A 19,528-nucleotide genomic window follows, 5' to 3' on the forward strand; every position below is an offset into this window, starting at 1 on the left:
TAATGTTTTGGTATCAAATGATCTTCCTCCTTTTGCTTTCATTTCAATTAGTCTTTAAAAAACTAAAATATAGAAGTATGGTAGAAAATGGGGGATAGCGTGGAAGACAGGAACGGTCCGTTTGATAGGTAGTAATAAACCGTAGTAATAAAAATGAAAATTAGTGTAATTTTGGTTGAAAAATCTCTTGACTACCTTGATGACCATGCTTGACAACCTTCAATCATCTCATTTTCTTCATAAAGTTCAATTCAATTCATTACCATTGGCAGTGGTGGTATTAGGTGGTAATGGAAATATATAAACAAAAAAACTTTTTGTGATCAATTACCATGGAAATGACATAGAATTTTTGATGAAATTTTACACTATAAATCATTCCTATTATCACCATTTAGTATTACTAACCAAACGAACCGAAAGGGTATAAAAGAAAATGAACAGACCTTTTTAGAAGTATAACTAAGCGGGACTCGCGGTATAGTCGATAATAGACTTGATCAAACACCGGGCCGGGCCAGGTGGGAAAAACAGCCCGTTGATGCAGGCCGAAGTGCGGGCCTGAAAGTTCCGCCCAAACTCGTAATATGCAGGCTTGCGGGCCTATGTTATATATTATTTATACATTATAATATTTTGTTTATTTTATTATACAACTCTAATATATTAGCTCAAACATTTTAAATTCTTTCAAACGGAATTGTATTTGTCTTCTTTAAAATTAATTAAGATGTTATTTTCCAATATTTCAGTACATGTACTAACGGTTTTTATTATTTCATATAGGAGCATGTAGTTTAACATTACTACATAAAAAGTATATTGTTTTCGTATAGAAATATGGCAGCAAATCAGATTAACAATCTACAGAATATTCTGAAAAAAAGAAACAAACTAAAAAGAAAAACTAAGTACATTAATTATATGAAATTATTACGCCAATCGTTAAGCAATCTAAGAGAGACAATTTTTTCATAATATAAATAGCACCAAAGAAAATTAATGAGAATAAAATTTAATTATGTCAAGCAATTATTTCAATTGGGACGAACCTAGAACAATATTAAATGATATCAATAATGTTAATGCAAGTGCCAAAACCCATGACTTTTCGGGCCGGGCCGTGGGCCAAACGCCAATCTCAAACCCGTCTCAAAAAAATTTGGGCCACTTATATTCTGCCCAAACCCGCTCATCAGGCCATATTTTGGTACCCAAACCCTCACTTTTTCGGGTCGGGTTGGGCCGGGCCACCCATGATCAGGTCTAGTCGATAATATTATAAAGTTAAACTTGAGAACGATGACTTTCTTTGGAGGATTCATTTGTGAATGGATGCAAATATAAATGTATGGTGAATTTATATAACAGATGGAGAACATAGATAAATGATAAAACTAAGACTTAATAAACAAAAAAACTTCGGAAATTTGTGTTGGAAATATGTAGTTTCTCCTATTTAGATTAAATGTCTTATTTTTTTGTTACTATTTATTAATTACTCTTGTTTATATTTTGGACTGATTAGTATAGGTTCTTATTTGATTCGTCTCAATGTAACTTTTATTAATATTAACTTTTTTTTTTTTTACTATATTAACCAAAGCAAATTTGAGATATTTAGGATAGAAATTGTGAATTGGCAAGTGTGCAAAATTAAATGAGATATTTAATTAGAATAGTTGGAATATAGTATACTTATAAAAATCTTGTGAGCATTTTTTTTTGAAATAATCTTGTGGGAATTTTGTTAAAAAAAGATTTGTAGTTCACTTCTCTTAAGAAAGTGATTTCTAGAGTATCAACGACTCGTTTGGTAATCGGTATTAAATAGTGAAAATGATAATGAAATGTTAATGTAATTTTGATACAAATATCTCTTGACTAATTTAATAGACATGTTTATTGTTCTTCAACAATCTCATTTTCTTCACAAAATTCATTTCAGTGTATTATTATTTAAACATGTGGATATTAAGTGGAAAATTGTGAACAAAATAATTTAGGAATCTAACGATAATTGGTATGGAAATAAAAGACAATGTGATTAAGGATTTATTGAGGAAAATTTATAAAATTTAAATGTAACTTTGGACAAACAATGAATTAATGGTGGATTGATGAGTAGTAGAATAAATCATGGAATTGTTGACTAGTATGAAATTTACGAAGATTAGGATATGGATATAATGGTTGTTAGTGAAAGATTATAGATTTTTGATGTTCTTGTATGATTTAGGAGATACTTTTAAAAATCATGAATTGTGGAATAAGAATCCTTGTTAGACTATAGTTCTAGGAGGAGATGTAATAAGTTATATGTAGTTTAGTAGTGTCGAACGCCATTTGGTGATTAATATTTATTGTTATACTTCAGGATACGACTTCTCTACGGAACTTTTTTTTGAGCTGATAGTTGCGAACTGAGCTCGAATCTTTGAAGTGTCATCGTTGGTGAGTAGTAGCAATCCCTTAAAGGGTCTGGCCAGACTACAATTTTGAAAATTGTTTTATTAAAGCTGTGAATATTATAATGTAGAGACAAATTTGTTATGTATGATTATGCTAATATTGATATGGTCAATGGATCGGGCTCACGAGCTGGTCATTGACGGAGTAGGAAAAATCTCCCTTACTCCCTATTTTGAGGTAAATTGTCATTCAAATATTGACTAGCCTCACTCGAGAGTGATTCAGTCTTAGTGTAACATCCTTTTTTTTAAATAATAATAATAATAATAAATAAATAAATAAATTTCAGAAATTTTAAAAATAATATTAAAGGTATGTAATTTCATCTCTTTATAATATTGTTTTACCGATTTCAATCCAAATTACACATTTTGTATTTGATAAAAAAAAAATATTTCTGACCTTAGTTTTCCGGCGACACGGCAGTCACCGGGATACCACCGGCGTGCGACGGCGGCCACCAGAGCCACCGCCGGCCGGCACCTTCTCCTTCTTCCTTCTCCCTTTCTCCTTCTCTCTCCTCTTCCCTCCCACTTCTTTCTTTCTGCGTGGTACTGTGGGTTTTTACCCATTTTATTTCTTTTTTTTTTTTATTCCTTCAACCTTATTATACTTATTATAAAATATTATTTATTTTCTTTTTACTTTTAATTTTATTATATTAACTTTTGTCCTTTTCTTTTAAAAATCATTTATAATACTCTTAATATCTATAACTAAATTTTGAAACTACCTTTTTGAATAAATTATATAAAACAAAAAAAAAGAGAGTCTTTTAATTTATTTATTTCGATGGGTTGATCGGGGTATTAAATTGAGATATATTATTTTCTCGTGTAGACAGCGGATTCGTAGATAGAGATTATTAGGAGCGTACGTTGTCTAGGATCGCGTGACAAGGTAATTCTCAATGTCCATCTAATTAGGACTATCCCGTTAATATTATGTGCTAAGTGATAATTAATGTGTTTAAATAGAATGCATGATTTGATATGACATTATTTTGTATGATATTATGTTTTATATATTCTCAAATTATATCTACTATTATTTTTGTCAAACTTGAATTTATAATTACTATTTTGATAAAATTTATATTATTATTTTGATAACGAAATTAGATACGGTTTAATTTGAAAGGGAAATACTTATAATATTATTATTTTGATGAAAGTTATATTATTATTTTAATGATGTTTTTAAATGCGATTGAATTTGGGAGAAAAATATTTGATATTAATATTGCAATTGAATAGTCTTGAGATATATTTTTCTTGGAAAAACCTATGATCACAAAATAAAATATATAATGTATGTTTGATTATATGTTTGTGTGCTCGCGACCAATTATTAAAATATATTAAATCACGTAAAGTGTAACACGAGGGAAATGAAGCTCTTATATTTGTTGTGATCCAAGTATAAGGGTGATGAGCAGGTTGTCCTGTTTGGTTAGTATAACTGCCTACAAGTATTATTATTTTCTGATACTTGATACGATGTTTGGTCTTCCTTCTATTTGTTGTGATCCAAGTAGAAGGGGTGTGCACACTAGGGTTCCCTGAGACTACTCTGCTGGCCTTGAATTATTTAGGGTGACGACCTCTTGATGAAGTAGGTATAAGGGTAAAGCCTCGGCCTACTGGCGTTCTCGTTCCCTCAAATTAATAATTGATTATGTGTTTGTCATTATTAAATATCAAATTAATAAATTGGTTTATGTGATATTATATATATTGTTTTCTCAAATTGTTTTTCTTTTAAATTCAGCTATATATTATATCTAAAATTATTTTCAATTTGATTATATTTTATTTCCTTAAATCATTTTCAAACTTAATCGTTTTACGGGATGGAGTTGGAATTACTCAATTTCCTGATTTTGGGAGGTTTCCCTTGTTTTTCTTGCATTCTTATGTTGCGGGTTATTGATTGCGTGGAAATCGTGGAGTGAGGGTCACCTAGAAACATAGCTTTATTGGAGACGTATTTCAGTTTAAATTTTACCTTAAGTTGTTTAAATTTTATATGGATACAGATTACGTTTCAGTCTTTTCTTATGTTGTAAGACCCTTTGTTGGATTTAAAGTTATTAAGTTATTTCTTAGTCGTTAAGCCTTACATTTATTTTATAGAAATAGATGTGGCGGTAATACTCCCATGAGTAGGTTTTGGCTCGTGTTTTTCATAAAGGGTGTTTTCAAAAGTTCGACCTATTCTGAGGGTGTTACACTTTGAGCTATGGATGTTCCTCTCAACTAGACTCTCTGTGCACACAAAGATTTAGGAAACTGATGTTCCTTTTAAATCTTTATTTTGATTTATATCATGTTTGTTTTGGTTTTGGATTGCTTCTGCTCATTCAGTTCCTTCTGACTCCTTATTGTTTCCATCTTTTAGATTGTTTACAGATCGGTACCAGCCGAAAACGATGGGATAGCGGAGGTGATTAGAGTATATGTGGAAGATATATTGAATTGAGTGTGTGAGAAGTTATAGTGTTTGTATTGGGTTTTTAGTTAGTATGTAGTAGATTTGGTTTTGTTGATTATTTTGGACTTTATATTTGTATGATTATTTTGGACTTTGGTTTAGATGTTTGGATTTGTTTTAGTTGTTATAGTTATGTTTTAGTCCTGGTGACCCTTTTTACGAGTTATGATTTGAGATTTGAGTTTTTTGGGTAAGTAAACCACGTGATGACTTGTCTTACTCAGTCAACCAGCAAGTCGGGTTGTTACAGTTTTGCAGTATTGCATTGTGCTCTGCTCGGACGAGCACCATACTGCTCGAACGAGCACTTACAGTTGAGTAGTCCCTTGTTTGATCAATTTTTGTTGCTTTGTTCGAGCAACACCTCAAGCCATGCCTTGACTCGTTCAATTCTTGTTGCTTTGTTTGATCAATTCTTGTTGCTTTGTTCGTCTCAATGTAACTTGTTTAGTGAATTTGCTAGAAATTCTAGTTGTCTTATCTTGAGTTTTATCACCACAGTTGTTAGCTTTGTTAGTCTAAACTCTAACGTCATGCTTGAACCAAAACTTCTATTCACTTTAATTACTAAGATAGTGTGAAACTACCCATATCTCCATGTGGAGACGATCCTATAATTGCCACTAATACTAATTATGAATTGGAGATCATGGTTATTTAAAAATGTGTTTGATTTGATTGATCTAGAAATCAACGACAATAAGAATATGCTCTTACTAATTAAGAAAGGATCCTGAAAGCACATGGGGGGTTTGAAGAAAATCACGTGAAAATGGAGTCATTATAGTCCCACTCGACTTGATGGAATGCTATAGCCCATTTGAGCCCAATTGCTTAATTTTCCAAATAAATTCTTTCTTTTTCAAAACTAGTTTGCACATCAAAGATTGATAAGACGCTTGTCCCTTGGTGTTAGAAGGTTTTCCAACTACGTTGGAGGTGTTGGGATAAGTTATCACCATTTGCTCGTACAAGTCAAGCCCACCCAGGCTTACTTAGTTTTCCTATATTTCTTTATTTTCATCTCTTTTCTAAGCCAATGGGCAATGCTATTAAATCATGGTTTAAAAGTGATCAATTTAAAATTATAATTAATTATTTTAAGATTGTAAATTATTACTTATTTTCGCTTTCTAGTTGGTGTTCTTATTTTTGCCTATGCCTTTTATAACTTTTTATTCGTTTTTACCTAGTTTCTATTTATTTGTATGTTTTTGTTTATCTATAGGGGTGTTTTTGTCTGTTGAGGTTATTTTCTTTTTTCTGAGGATTTATCTATGGATCTCTTGAGTCGAGGGACTTTTTGGCCGCACTCTCCTTTGCAGGTATGAGCTACCGCCGTTCTTTCCTCCCCGAAAATGATCATAACTAACCCTATAGTCAGAACACATTAAGTATAATGATGATGAAGTTATTATTTTAAGATTATTAATAATCAATTTAAGACTAATAAAAATGGACCGTGTAATCGTATCATTTGAAAATTTGTGTATTTTTATTTTGTATTAGACTTTCCCAACCTCCGATTCTTATTTGCCTTCGAATAAAAGGAACTTTGGTTATTCCTATACAAAATCTCAATCCCCAAGCCGAATTCGCTCTAGCCAAACACCCCGTAAGTAGGAGTAGATGATATCTGCGTGAATTATACTTCCAATTTTCCAGTCAATGACATAAGTCATTAGTATTACCTTCATCTTTTCCTTCATCTGAATTCACAATTTACATTGATTTCTAATACTAGATTCATTCCAATTCACTCAAATTGAACAGAGTAATTCCCCTCGTTTTCCTTTTTCTATAAATCTACTCAAGTTTTCGTATAATTGTGAACTCATTCATCACATTCTCCCAATTCAATTTGAACTCAATAATGGCATCAACCCAAAAACCCCAACGATCTCCGGCTGAAGTTGAAGACATAATCCTCCGCAAAATCTTTCTTGTATCTCTTCTTGATTCAATGGAATCAGATTCTCGAATTGTCTATCTTGAATTAACAGCTGCTGAAATTCTCAGCGAAGGCAAAGATTTGCGATTATCTAGGGATTTGATGGAAAGGGTTTTAATTGATCGTCTTTCCAATCAATTCCCAAACGCCGAACCGACTTTTGATTATCTATTAGGATGTTATCGACGTGCAACTGAAGAGCAGAAGAAGATTATGAATATGAAAGATAAGAATTTGAGGTCTGAAATGGAATTAGTTGCTATACAAGCAAGAAAATTAGCAGTTTCATATTGCAGGATTCATCTTGGTAACCCTGATATGTTTCTTGGTGGTGAAAAAACTGTTGCCAATCCTGATGATAATGTTATTTCATGGAAAAAAAAGGAATCTCCATTGTTACCTTTGATTTATTCCGAAGTTGGAGGTGCTGTTATTGATAGCTTTGGAGGGTCTGGGAGTAATAGCGGCGGGATAACAAGCCCGCCCGGTTTTTTGGATGAATTTTTTAGGGAGGGAGATTTTGATAGTTTGGACCCAATTTTTAAGTGTTTGTATGATAATTTAAGGGAGAAAGTTGTAAGAGAATCTGCATTGGGTAATTTTCAACAGCCATTAAGAGCTTTGTTGTATTTAGTTAGTTTCCCTACTGGGGTAAAGTCTTTAGTTACTCATAAATGGTGGTTACCACCCGGGTCTTTCTTGAATGGTCGTGCTATGGAGGTTGCTAGTATTTTGGGTCCTTTCTTTCATATTAGTGCTTTGCCAGATACTTCTCTTTTCAAGAGCCAACCTGATGTTGGGTGAGTTTTGAAATTTCATTCTTTTGCTTTAATCAGATGTCTCCGAAGAGACCATTCTTTTGCTTTTATGAGTTGTCGTAGTTTTTCGTAAATATTTTGCTTGGTAATAATGCAGAATGGAAAATGTTTATGATTGCTCATTGAATGAGATGATTTCTTTTCTTTCATTGAGTTGCCTAGGAGCCATAATGCAAAAAATCATGGGCATCACCATATTGTAACCGGATTGTGAAGGTTTTTAGCTTATTGTGACTGACACTTAGGCCAAGACTACAGAGAAACCCATATTTACAGAAAAATCCATTTCGTGTTTGTTGCATCAATTGTTTCATTCCATTCAATTATCTTAACTCCATTAAGTGGCTCCCATTTAGGCAGTTTGGGGGTTAGATGTATGCAACTTTAACCTTTGTCAATGATAACATAGAGGTTGTTATCGATTGAAGACTGATGCAAGTAGTTCAGTGTTAATCATTTTTGATCTTTTATTGAGTATGCCTATATTACTATTTTTGGTGACTTTTGGTGCAATAATGCATATGCTCCTGTCCCCTATAACTTATTTTGTCTGCCTTCCTCCTTTCTCCCTCTATTTGTTAGGGATTAATTTAAACATATGGAAGTACATAAAAAAAAATTAATTAATAGTATTGAAAAACACCACAAAAATGGCGGTCCACTACATGAACGAATATATCAGTTTCCAATGATCATCCTCATGAATTCTTCTTCTTCTTTATTCCGTTTTTCTACCATTTTGTTAGTGCAAGTAATAATACTCGTAACAATGACGTTAACTTTGATCACTTAATCGAACATGCCTTAGCTTGTACTTTAGAGGTATCCGTTTTTCTACCATTTATATTGCATTGTTGAATCTTTATAAATAAAATTACATTTGAGGGAGAGTTATCCAAGATACCTCATAAACACTTTTGTTCATCTTTGCTCATTATTTTCATCTTGTTTTTCATCGTTGAACCTCTTAAAAGCTTTCATTTCACATTTTAATTTGTAAGTCTTGGTCATGCAAATCTTTTTTCACTCTTGTCCTCCAAGACATTTGTGATCTTCCTCGCCGTCTTTTTAAGTCTTTCGAGCTCGAACTTCCTATTGTCCTTACTGGTTCACTAATACCCCATCTTTGCACATGCCCAAACAATCTTAAAAGACTCTCTTTCATCTTTTCCTTAATCCTCATAATAGACTTTTTGTAGTCTTTTTTCCATAATCCTTATATGAACTATAGTACTGCACACCGAAGACAGGGTTCCTAATTATGTTAAACCAATTACCTAAATTTGATATGTGAAGTTGCCTCCAATGCTGATAGATGATAATGCTCTCCGAAGTGTGATGTCAGATGTTGGCTTCCTAGTTCCAATCAATATCAGAGTTCAATAGCTAACATTTTAACTTTTCTATTTGTTCCTTCTTGGAATTAATTTGGTTCCTATCAAGTGTTAATATAGATTTAGGTCGTAGTTGGATCTTGTTATGTAGGTTTAGATTATCTTCAGTTCTATAATGAAAATTTAATGTGAATGAGGGTATGTTTTCTTTTGGTTGAACTATTCTGTATGAGTCAATATCAGGTTACTGTGCTAGGGGTTTTGTTCAAGTGTGGCTTGTAAAGGGTCTCCCCAGGGCCTAGAGTATATATTGTACATAGCTAGAGTAATTAAGTGTACATTTAGGATTAGATTGTGCTTTGTAGAGTACTTTAATATAACATGCGGTGTTCTGTCCATCAAATAGTAGAATGAAATTATTTCATGTGTATTGGTGCATATTATTTGGTGATGACATTGTTTTTGGTAGATGAGACTGAGGAGAGAGTAAATGCTAAATTAAAACAGTGGAGACAAGAGTTGGAGTCACGAGGGTTTTAATTAAGTCGGATTAAGACAAAATACATGAAGTGTAACTTTAGCAACCAAATGAGATAATGAGATACACTATAAAGTTAGAAGAGAAAAGAAATCGCTCCAGCCTCCAAGTGGCTGTTCACATTTTTGGGTCCATATTTTAGAGTAGTGGGGACATTCTCTAGATGTAAACTATACAATTAAGTGTGAGTGGCAAAAATGGAGAGTGAGATATTATGTGCTCGAGGTGTGCCCCAAAAGTTAAAGGGCAAGTTTTATCGAATGATATTAGACGGGTGCAACGCTATATGGATCCGCATGTTGGCTTTTAGAAGGATCATAGTAGGGTGATGGGAGCAGTGAAAATGCAAATGCTTTAGTGGACATATGTTGAGGGATAGAATTTGAAACAAAAATATAAGAATGCATCATAGTAGGGTGACCCTTTTTTTGTCAGTATATGAACTTATATGAACTTATTTGTTTGTATCTACCCTGATTTAAATTTCAAAACTGGGAGACATGAACTAAAGATGTAGATTAATTTGCTTTTGCTCATCAAGGAAATCTGCTGTATGTTTAATTGAGCTTTGCTCGTTTAATTCTTAAGTGTGCCTGATTGTGTTAGGCTGTTTCTTTCAATGCATAAACCAAAATATTTATGAATTTTTTTTTTTCAAAAGGAATTGGTTTAATCTGTAATTTTGTTCTGTTTCTGAAGGAAATATCCTCTTTATCTGTATTACTCGGCTATTTGAATGATTTCATTTTTCTTTTTCAGACAATAAACTGATGAATATATGTTTTTTCTAATATAACTAGGCAGCAGTGCTTCTCTGAAGCATCATCTCGTCGTCAAGCTGATCTATTATCGTCATTCACTACCATAAAGACCGTGATGAATAACCTGTATGATGGTCTGCATGAAGTTCTTCTTTGTCTTCTGAAAAAACCTGACACCCGAGAAAATGCTTTACAGTTTCTAGCAGCAGTGATCAATAGCAATTCTTCGAGGGCACGTTTGCAGGTAGGCTTCTTGCATAATTTTTAATTTCTTCGCTTACATGGTGATAGTGGAAATGTCAAGCAAATACTGTGAACTCCTACTAAATTTCATTCATTGCGTATTTCCCTATATTCTGCTTGCTTTCCATTTGAGTATGTATCTTGGATATTTGTCAAGAATATGATTGCCATGGACTAACTTGGCCATAAGATGAAATTACTAAGACCAAACGGAAAATGTATATGAATGTATAAAATAAAATGTAAATGTATGATGAATGTAACCAAAGAACGATTACAATGGATATTACACAAGCATTCGAGAGGCTTGTTCTCTCCTAATGAGTATTAAACTCCACTTAAAACTATGAGATGAATGAATGACTAATTCCCTTCCCCTTGCCCTCTATTTATACTAATTATCTCTACATTTTATTCCCTCAACTTAACTAATAACTAAGTTTTATTTATTACTTAATTTCTATAATTACTAAGTATTATTTATTTTATTTCCTTCCCCTTCGCTATATCGTGCTTGCTTTCCATCTGAGTATGTATCATGGATATTTGTCATGAATATGATCCACAAGGACCTAAGTTTATTGTTATGTTTACATTTCTGGATACAGATTGATCCATTGACTTGTGCAAGCTCTGGCATGTTTGTCAATCTCAGTGCTGTTATGCTTAGGCTTTGTGAGCCATTTTTAGATGCTAATCTCTCTAAACGAGATAAAATTGATCCGAACTACGCATTTTACAGCAACCGCTTGGATCTCAGGTGAAATTGATCGTTGTGAAGTGTTACACAGTTTTTTGGGTGTTAATATTTTTGTAATAGTTTTTTGACTAACCATTTTGCAGAGGGCTTACTGCACTGCATGCATCATCCGAAGAAGTTTCGGCATACATCGCTGAGAAAAATAATGGAAGAACAAGAGATTCTACTGTAACAAATGTTCTAGATAACCGCCTGTTGACATCTTTGGAAGCAACTAGTTCCGGCAACAATCCTAGTGAAAATGTCCAGAAATTGAAGTCGAACAGTGGTGATGGTAGGATTAAATACTCCTTCATCTGTGAATGCTTCTTTATGACTGCAAGGGTTCTGAACTTGGGCTTATTAAAAGCATTTTCTGACTACAAACATCTAGTTCAGGTAAGAGTTCAATGAGTCTGTTGAGTCTGTACATCTGCTTTTTTTAAAATTTTTTTTATAATTTTGTTTAATATATTTTGATATGCTAATTTTTATCTTGTTAATGGTATATGCCTATGATTTACCTCTGTGCTTGTAAAGTTAATTCTGATTGCTATTCGTACAGGACATTTCAAGATCTGAAGATACTTTGGCTACCTTGAAGGCCATGCACGAGCAAGCTGTCACACGTCAGCTGGAGCTGGATATAGCTCGTATTGAAAAGGAAATCGATTCATATACACAGGAAAAATTGTGCTATGATGCACAAGTTCTTATGGTAAGCCTTCACGCTTGCATTTTCTGCTCAGGTTTAAATATTAATAAGCTTTTTTCAAATTTTCTTTTGAATTTTTTTCCTTCCTTGTTTGAAGTGGATTGAAAGGGTTGTTTATTGCCATCTTGTCTATCTTTATGTTTTTCCATTTTCTTCACGTTCTTCAAATACTTTGCATATAGATATGGGGGGAGGGGAAGAGGGCAGGAGGGATGGGAGAAGTAGTCATCCTATTACCGCAATACGATACAACTTTTTAGTTTTATAATTAATTGAATGGAACTTATACTTTTCTTTTACAATCAAATGAGTTCTAAAATTTGTAACAGGTAAGCAGTACTAAGCACCTGGATGACTGGATCACTCCAGTTGAGAATTGAGGCTATTTGAATCACATCTTCACGTAGACAGGAGTTATTTCATGAAACCGATAACTATTATATCATTTTTGTTTGTTATGTGAAAGTGTAGGAGCTGCTTACATGTTGAATTGTTGAATGAATTATATTTTGTCCTTCCCTATTGTTCATTATTGTAGGGGTTGTTTTAAGCTACAATCTTAAAGACATTGCTTATGGTTTTTGATGCACATCTTTGGATAACTCTTCAACTAACCTTTGGCTGATGTTCTTGTATACTTTTTTTGTGTTGCTGGATAATGGTGGCCTCTATATGAAATTGTGACAGCTTTTGGGAGTTTTTCATCCTGGCTTATTTCACTTTGCCATTCCATACTTACTTGAATAATGGTTCTGTAGGACAGTGAGCTTATTCAACGTGCATTGTCGTTTTACCGGTTAATGCTGGTCTGGTTGGTTGGTCTAGTTGGTGATTTTAGACTGCCTCTGCCTTCACCTTGCCCTATGGAGTTTGCTTGTATGCCAGAACATTTTGTGGAGGATGCAATGGAGCTGTTGATTTTTGCTTCTCGTATCCCTAAAGCTTTAAATGGTGTCATATTGGTAAGGTCACATGAGGAAATTTATCCTAATGATGCCTTTGTTTTTCTTTTTTACTTATCTAACGTAGAATGTTTATTTCTCTCTTCATTTCCAGGATGACTTCATGAACTTCATCATCATGTTCATGGCCAGCCCTGATTATATCAGAAATCCTTATTCAAGAGCAAAAATGGTGGAAGTGCTGAACTGTTGGATGCCACGTAGAAGGTAATTACTTGAACCCTTCCACTCTGCATATTTTATTTCCAAAACTACTCTGCATTAGTTTTTTGTATTATTTTTTCCATTTGTCATTTCCTAATCAACTATGTCTTGGATTTTAGTGGCTCTTCTGCAACAGCAAGTCTATTTGAAGGACATCAACTGTCTCTGCAATATCTTGTTAGGAATCTTCTAAAGCTGTATGTGGACATTGAATTTACAGGTTCTCACACACAGGTTTGAACAATTTTTTAGAGGCTCCTGCCTTTTGTTTCTTTTATTCCTGCTTTATTATGCCTTTAGCCTGATGATTTTCCTTTATTTTGTTTATCTGGTAACTATGCTACCCTCTTTTCCTGCCACCCCCCCCACCCCCTCTATTCATGGGCATTTATAATTATTCTACATATTTTATTTTAATCTTATATTTGATTATTGTTTCTTCCCTCCTTACTCCAATTGCAGTGCACCGATGTTAATTCTGTTTTGAGTTGGGATTTGCAAATTGTGAATTGAGATATGTGAACTATTAAAATGAGGATGGATAATGTTAGTTGTGTCCAAAATATGTCATATAAATAGAAAGATTCTTTATGAGAACCACAAACGGAACACCCCCAAATGGCAAATGAGAACTTCTTTAAGGAATGGAGGGAGTAATTTGTATAGACGTCTGGAGCTTCTTTCAAATTATCTATATCAGCCCTCTCTCTCAAATTCCTTAACCAACAAAATACTAATATATAACAGAAGCGTTGTCATTCTAATTTGAGTTAGAAGAGCTCTAATTCTTCAATTTTTTCAAGCAAGTTCTAACAACGCCCTTTGTTTGTTTTCTGCATGCAGTTCTATGACAAATTTAATATCCGTCACAACATCGCAGAGCTTTTGGAATACCTTTGGCAGGTTCCTAGTCATCGTAATGTCTGGAGACAGGTATAAAAATTTCCTTAAAATGCAAGATATTATTTTTTTTTTAAATGTTTGTGGCTTATTCACTCATACATATTTCATTCAGATTGCAAAGGAAGAAGAAAAGGGTGTCTACCTCAATTTCTTAAATTTCCTGATTAATGATAGCATTTACCTCCTTGATGAAAGTCTTAATAAGATCCTTGAACTCAAATCGCTGGAAGCTGAGATGTCCAATACTGATGAGTGGGAGCGAAGACCTGCTCAAGAGAGGCAGGAGAGAACTCGTCTTTTTCATCAACAAGAAAATGTTAGTTTTATATGTATTTTGGGAATTATTTATCCGTTTGTTCTCGTCTTTTATATTTGTAATGTATGCTACCTGATGTGCTGATAATTTGGTGCTTCAGATAATAAAAATTGATATGAAATTGGCAAATGAAGATGTTAGTTTACTGGCTTTTACTTCAGAACAGATTACGTCGCCTTTCCTTCTTCCAGAGATGGTATTTATGTTTTACTTCACTATCATTTGCATTCATGGTCGGCAAATTCAAGGCACAATGTTATTTACTACCATAAGGTTATCTTCCCTTGTTTGATCAGATCTCCTTTGCATATAGGTTGAAAGAGTTGCTAGCATGCTTAATTACTTTTTGCTGCAACTTGTTGGCCCTCAAAGGAAATCACTTAGCTTGAAGGACCCTGAGAAGTATGAGTTCCGACCAAAACATTTACTGAAACAGGTCAGCGATTTTTGTTTTTTTTTTTTCATGAAGTTACCATGCAAAAAAAGTCTAACTTGTAATGTTGCCTAGAACTAGGCAACATAGTGTGCACTGTGTCAAGCCCTAATCTAAGCAGAACAAAGTTCATGGTGGAATTAGCTTGTTTACATGCAAAACTGTGGGGCCTGTGGGCGAAGAATCAACATCAATTTCTGTGGGGTGAGAAGTAAATTGGTAGAGAAGTATAAATCACTCTTGTGGGCGTCCATATGAATAGTCCATTCATTTCGATTGTGTCATCTCCACCCGTAAATCTGGATTTTTCTTATCTTTTTCCATGCCCTCAAAGTCGTCTTTAGTTTTCCTCGCCATTTTTTTAAATCACAAAGTTCCAACTTTCTATATTCATGATGGATTCTCCCTCTATTGTTGCGAATGCCAAAACACCTTAAATGATTCTCTTTCATCTTATCTATCTAAGCATTCGCATTTAGGTGACCCCATCTTATCTATCGAACTTTTTTATGTCTTCGTTTTGATTTTATCTTTTAAAATATGATCACTTATCTAAGCATCCGCATTTAGGTGACCCCATCTTTTGGACAACAATCCTTCGTAAAGACCTACAATCTTATAATAATTGAGTTAATTTGATAATATAATCCTTGACGTTTAAGGGCACACCTTGATCACATAATATCTCAACAGCCACTGTACATTTTTGTCACTCATATACTTAATCCTATGGGTCGGATCCTTCCAATTATCCCTGCTATTGGAAAATGGACGTAAGGTATTTGAAGCATTCACTTGAAGCAAGTTCTTTATCGTCCAACTTTATGGTGCCTCTAGCACTCTACTTATGTCATTTGGGCTTAAATGACATTTTATATACTTTTTCTTAGTGTAATTTTATTTATCTCATGTGACTCCAATTCTTGTCTCCCTTGTTTGTACTTATTATTACCCCTTCCGATCTCACCAAGAGTCTTAGACACGTCACCTTGTAATATCTGAGTCATTTGTTGCCCCTTCACATGTTGTAACATTTATCTCCATTTCTTAATACATATGTTGCAATATTAATGTACTTCATGGGAATACCTTTCTTTGTCATTGTTCACTAAAGTACGTATCTCTTCACTTTGTTGTATGTGTCTTCCATGTCAATGATTATGCAAGTCCTTTTTTTTATCCTATAACACTCGATCAATTGTCTCATCATCATGTATTGCCTCCATCGTTGATCTGTTGACATAATGCTAAATTGCTGCGTGTCACATCTGCTCATACGTGGTTCTATTACTCATTCCTATAATTGTTTTAGTGGTTGGAGCAATGTTGTACATGTACTTCTCCATACGTTTGACATCTTGTTTGTCGTCCAAGTTTTGTTGAATAAATCGGTTAGCCAAGTTGCTTTAATGGGCCCTATAGACACTTTCGCACCTTAATAGTTAGATGTTGGTATTTAATGGTGAGAATGCCAATGAAATTTTATTTTAATTTAGCTAAGGAAAATACTTAATAAGGTTTATGTTTATAGTTGTCATATTCCAGTCATTTTTCTTCAGTAATTTCATCCACGTCCATTACCATTTGAAAATGTGGTGATAATGAGAAATTATGAAGAAAAATACATGGTTCAGGATGAGTACTTCGCTCACATGAGAATGTAATCATCTATATTGGCGAATCCATATACTATATTTTTGCACGGTCCAAAATATTATGTGTGCTTGCTTATTTTTTAATTACCGAAAGCTATACTTGATAGTTTATTTTCTATTTTTGCTCACTTTTTGTCTGTTATTTCATGCTGTAATATCATTTTATTTTATTTTCGTGATAAATTAATTGTATTATTTTTTCTTTGTCCAAGTTGATCATTGAACAAATGAATGTTCATTGATATCAACATTGAGGTGTGCGTTTTGTGGAGAGATGATAGCTGCCTAGGAACTGTGTTTATATGTACATTGAGTCTATTTATGAGTTCTCCAGGATCTGATATCAACAGGTGGAAAAGTTTGTCATCTTCAATTTGTATGCCTTATGAATAATTATGCTTGTATTGTTTTGAGCCTTATCCCAAAGGCAAATAAAATATGGATAAATAAACTAAAGAGCTTTTGTATTTCTTTTGCTTTATTGAGATAGACTAGGTCAATGTCAAACTTGACAACAAACGGTTTTCTAGATAACCTAATGTTGGAATCATTTGTTGGACATCAGTAACTGTAGTACTATTTAGTATCTACCTGGCTGTAATTGCTTAATTAACTTACAATGAAGATTAAGTCCAAATATTAAGCTCCTTGCAATTTTGGGTGTAACTCGTTCCTAGTTGTTTTTGGACAAGAAAATCTTCTCATATGGAAGTTGATTAAGACAATTCTATTAATGGCGTTTCAATGTTACTAATAATTTGTAATTTTACAAGTACTCACTCAATGTCATAGTGTTAGTAATGCTTCGAATGCATGCATACCATTGCGCCAATGCCAAATGGCTCCTGCAGATTCGGTTTTGGGGGGGGGGGGGGGTGGTTTGATCGATGCTTGATTGCAAACACATTAATAAAAAGCGCTAATAAAGTGGGTAATACTTCAAATGTTCAAATGACAATCAAGTACTTATTTCATGTTAAGTACTCTTGTACTCGGTACCTTTTTATGACTCTAATGCGATCAAAATCATATTTTGGCTTCTTGAAGTTCATGAATTAACATCTGAATGTGGAGAATATAGTCAGTTTTTCTCTGATTAACTGACCTTGGATTCTGCTTGATTTATTTTGTGTAGATTGTTAACATATATGTTCATCTGGCAAGAGGAGACAAGGAAAATGTTTTCCCTGCTGCAATCTCAAGGGACGGTCGTTCATACAACGAACAGGTGCAGCTTTACGACTCCTTAAAATGTTGAATGATGCTATACTTTTATTTTCTAAAATGCTGATATGAACTTTCTCTTTGTTTTACCAGTTGTTTGGTGCTGCAGCTGACGTTCTTATTAGGATAGGAGAAGATGGAAGGATCGTACAGGAGTTTGTTGCACTTGGTGCAAAAGCTAAAGCTGCAGCTGCTGAAGCCATGGATGCAGAAATTGCTCTTGGAGATATACCCGATGAATTCTTGGACCCAATTCAGGTTTGCTCAAGTTTCTCGGAGAATGTTGAAAATAAACCCTCTATTTAAGAAAATTGCTTGTGACTACTATGTCCTGTAATTCTGTTGGTTGCTATTTGTTAATGCTTGGCATAAGTTCAATGGAATGTTTTTTGTTATTGCAGTACACACTGATGAAGGACCCAGTTATATTACCTTCTTCAAAAGTCACTGTTGATCGTTCAGTCATCTTGAGGCATCTACTGAGTGATAGTGTAACTCTCCTTTTTACTTTACCTATATATTACCACTACTATCAAAGTTGATTTCTGATTGTATACGTAATTGATTTCTGCAGACTGATCCGTTCAACCGTTCCCCGCTTAACCCTGACATGTTAATTCCCGATCATGAACTTAAGGCGAAAATTGAGGAATTTGTCAGAGGCCCATCAAGCAAGAACCATAATGATATGCAGTTGCAAAGCTCAAAGGGAACTATCCAAAACCCGACACCTGATATCCAATTCATTGATTAAGACTTCCACCCGATCATATTTTTAGGGTATACGTACTGCAATTTCGTAAGCAAGATAGGCTAAGAGATGCAAAATTTGATGTCATTTCTGGTGATTCCTTTTTATGTTTATAAAGGTATTTGTAGGATCATTTCTTACTGTCGAATTCCAGGGGAATATAGCAAAAGTACCTTATACTTGTCTGAAAAGAACCCTAGATGTTTGATAAGTGTACATATGAATGAAACCACTAGTGTAACTAGGTTGGCACCTTACTATTACATTTTAAAATGGTCTTGTTTACTTGTTCATGTATGACTTGGTATGAATTGCTGTGCATCATCTCTTTCATTAAATTGTCTCCTTTACTCTAGATGGTATTGTCAATGCATTTGATATGTTGGAGTTTGGTGACTTGAGAGTGAACCATAATGTGCATGTAGATGTATTGAAACATAGGAGGTGTGTATGATGAGGAGGAGTGAAGTCATGAGCATTGATATGATGCCTAGTGATAGTGCTCGGACAAGGCTTCATGTGCAATGTGCCTTGAACGATGCAGCAGATCAGAGAAGTCAGTAATTGAATTTGACATCAAATGCTCGAACGAGCACATATACTGCTCGAATGATCACTTTAGAGCAGCCTTCCTGTTTGTCTATTGTGTCATTTTGCGGCAGTTTATTCCCTTGTGCCATGGGCTTTTTTCCCAATCATTAGGTTATTACTCCTAGTATATATAGAAAGTCATTACACATAAACCTGGATAGTTTCAAAACTAAAGGTGAATACGGTTTGGTCTGGTCTGACACTAAAATCAGACCAAACTAAAAATTTCGGTCTGAAAATTTTTCGGATCTTTTAAATCACCAGACCAGAACGGACCAAACCGTTTTACAATGGTCCGGTCTGGTCTGGTCTATGGTTTTTTATTTTTATATTTTCATCCAAATAAGTACATGTATTTATGTAAATATTTCACACCTACAATTGATAAATATAATAATTTGTAATTAGTTGATAACATTAACATC

General features: G+C 33.9%; 1 protein-coding gene across 1 annotated transcript; it reads left to right on the plus strand.

Annotated features, from left to right (window-relative positions):
• Positions 1-6,464: 6,464 nt before the first annotated feature.
• LOC130803944 (probable ubiquitin conjugation factor E4) lies at positions 6,465-18,805 on the plus strand. The gene is made up of 16 exons (XM_057668179.1): positions 6,465-7,716; positions 10,407-10,611; positions 11,219-11,370; positions 11,454-11,748; positions 11,915-12,067; positions 12,823-13,026; positions 13,121-13,233; positions 13,350-13,464; positions 14,074-14,163; positions 14,246-14,449; positions 14,550-14,645; positions 14,763-14,885; positions 17,673-17,765; positions 17,855-18,019; positions 18,163-18,252; positions 18,336-18,805. Exons 1-16 carry the CDS (start codon positions 6,839-6,841, stop codon positions 18,513-18,515), a joined length of 3,156 nt encoding a protein of 1,051 aa, XP_057524162.1. The 5' UTR covers positions 6,465-6,838; the 3' UTR covers positions 18,516-18,805.
• The last annotated feature ends 723 nt before the right edge of the window (positions 18,806-19,528 follow it).

Source organism: Amaranthus tricolor, chromosome 17 (assembly GCF_026212465.1).
Source record: "Amaranthus tricolor cultivar Red isolate AtriRed21 chromosome 17, ASM2621246v1, whole genome shotgun sequence".
NCBI lineage: Eukaryota > Viridiplantae > Streptophyta > Magnoliopsida > Caryophyllales > Amaranthaceae > Amaranthus > Amaranthus tricolor.

Coding starts and splice junctions, on each gene's coding strand:
- LOC130803944 (XM_057668179.1), top strand. CDS start 6,839: ATGGCATCAACCCAAAAACCCCAACGATCTCCGGCTGAAGTTGAAGAC. Junction 13,234..13,349: donor TGTTGGATGCCACGTAGAAG/GTAATTACTTGA, acceptor CTTGGATTTTAG/TGGCTCTTCTGCAACAGCAA. Junction 14,646..14,762: donor CTTTCCTTCTTCCAGAGATG/GTATTTATGTTT, acceptor CTTTGCATATAG/GTTGAAAGAGTTGCTAGCAT.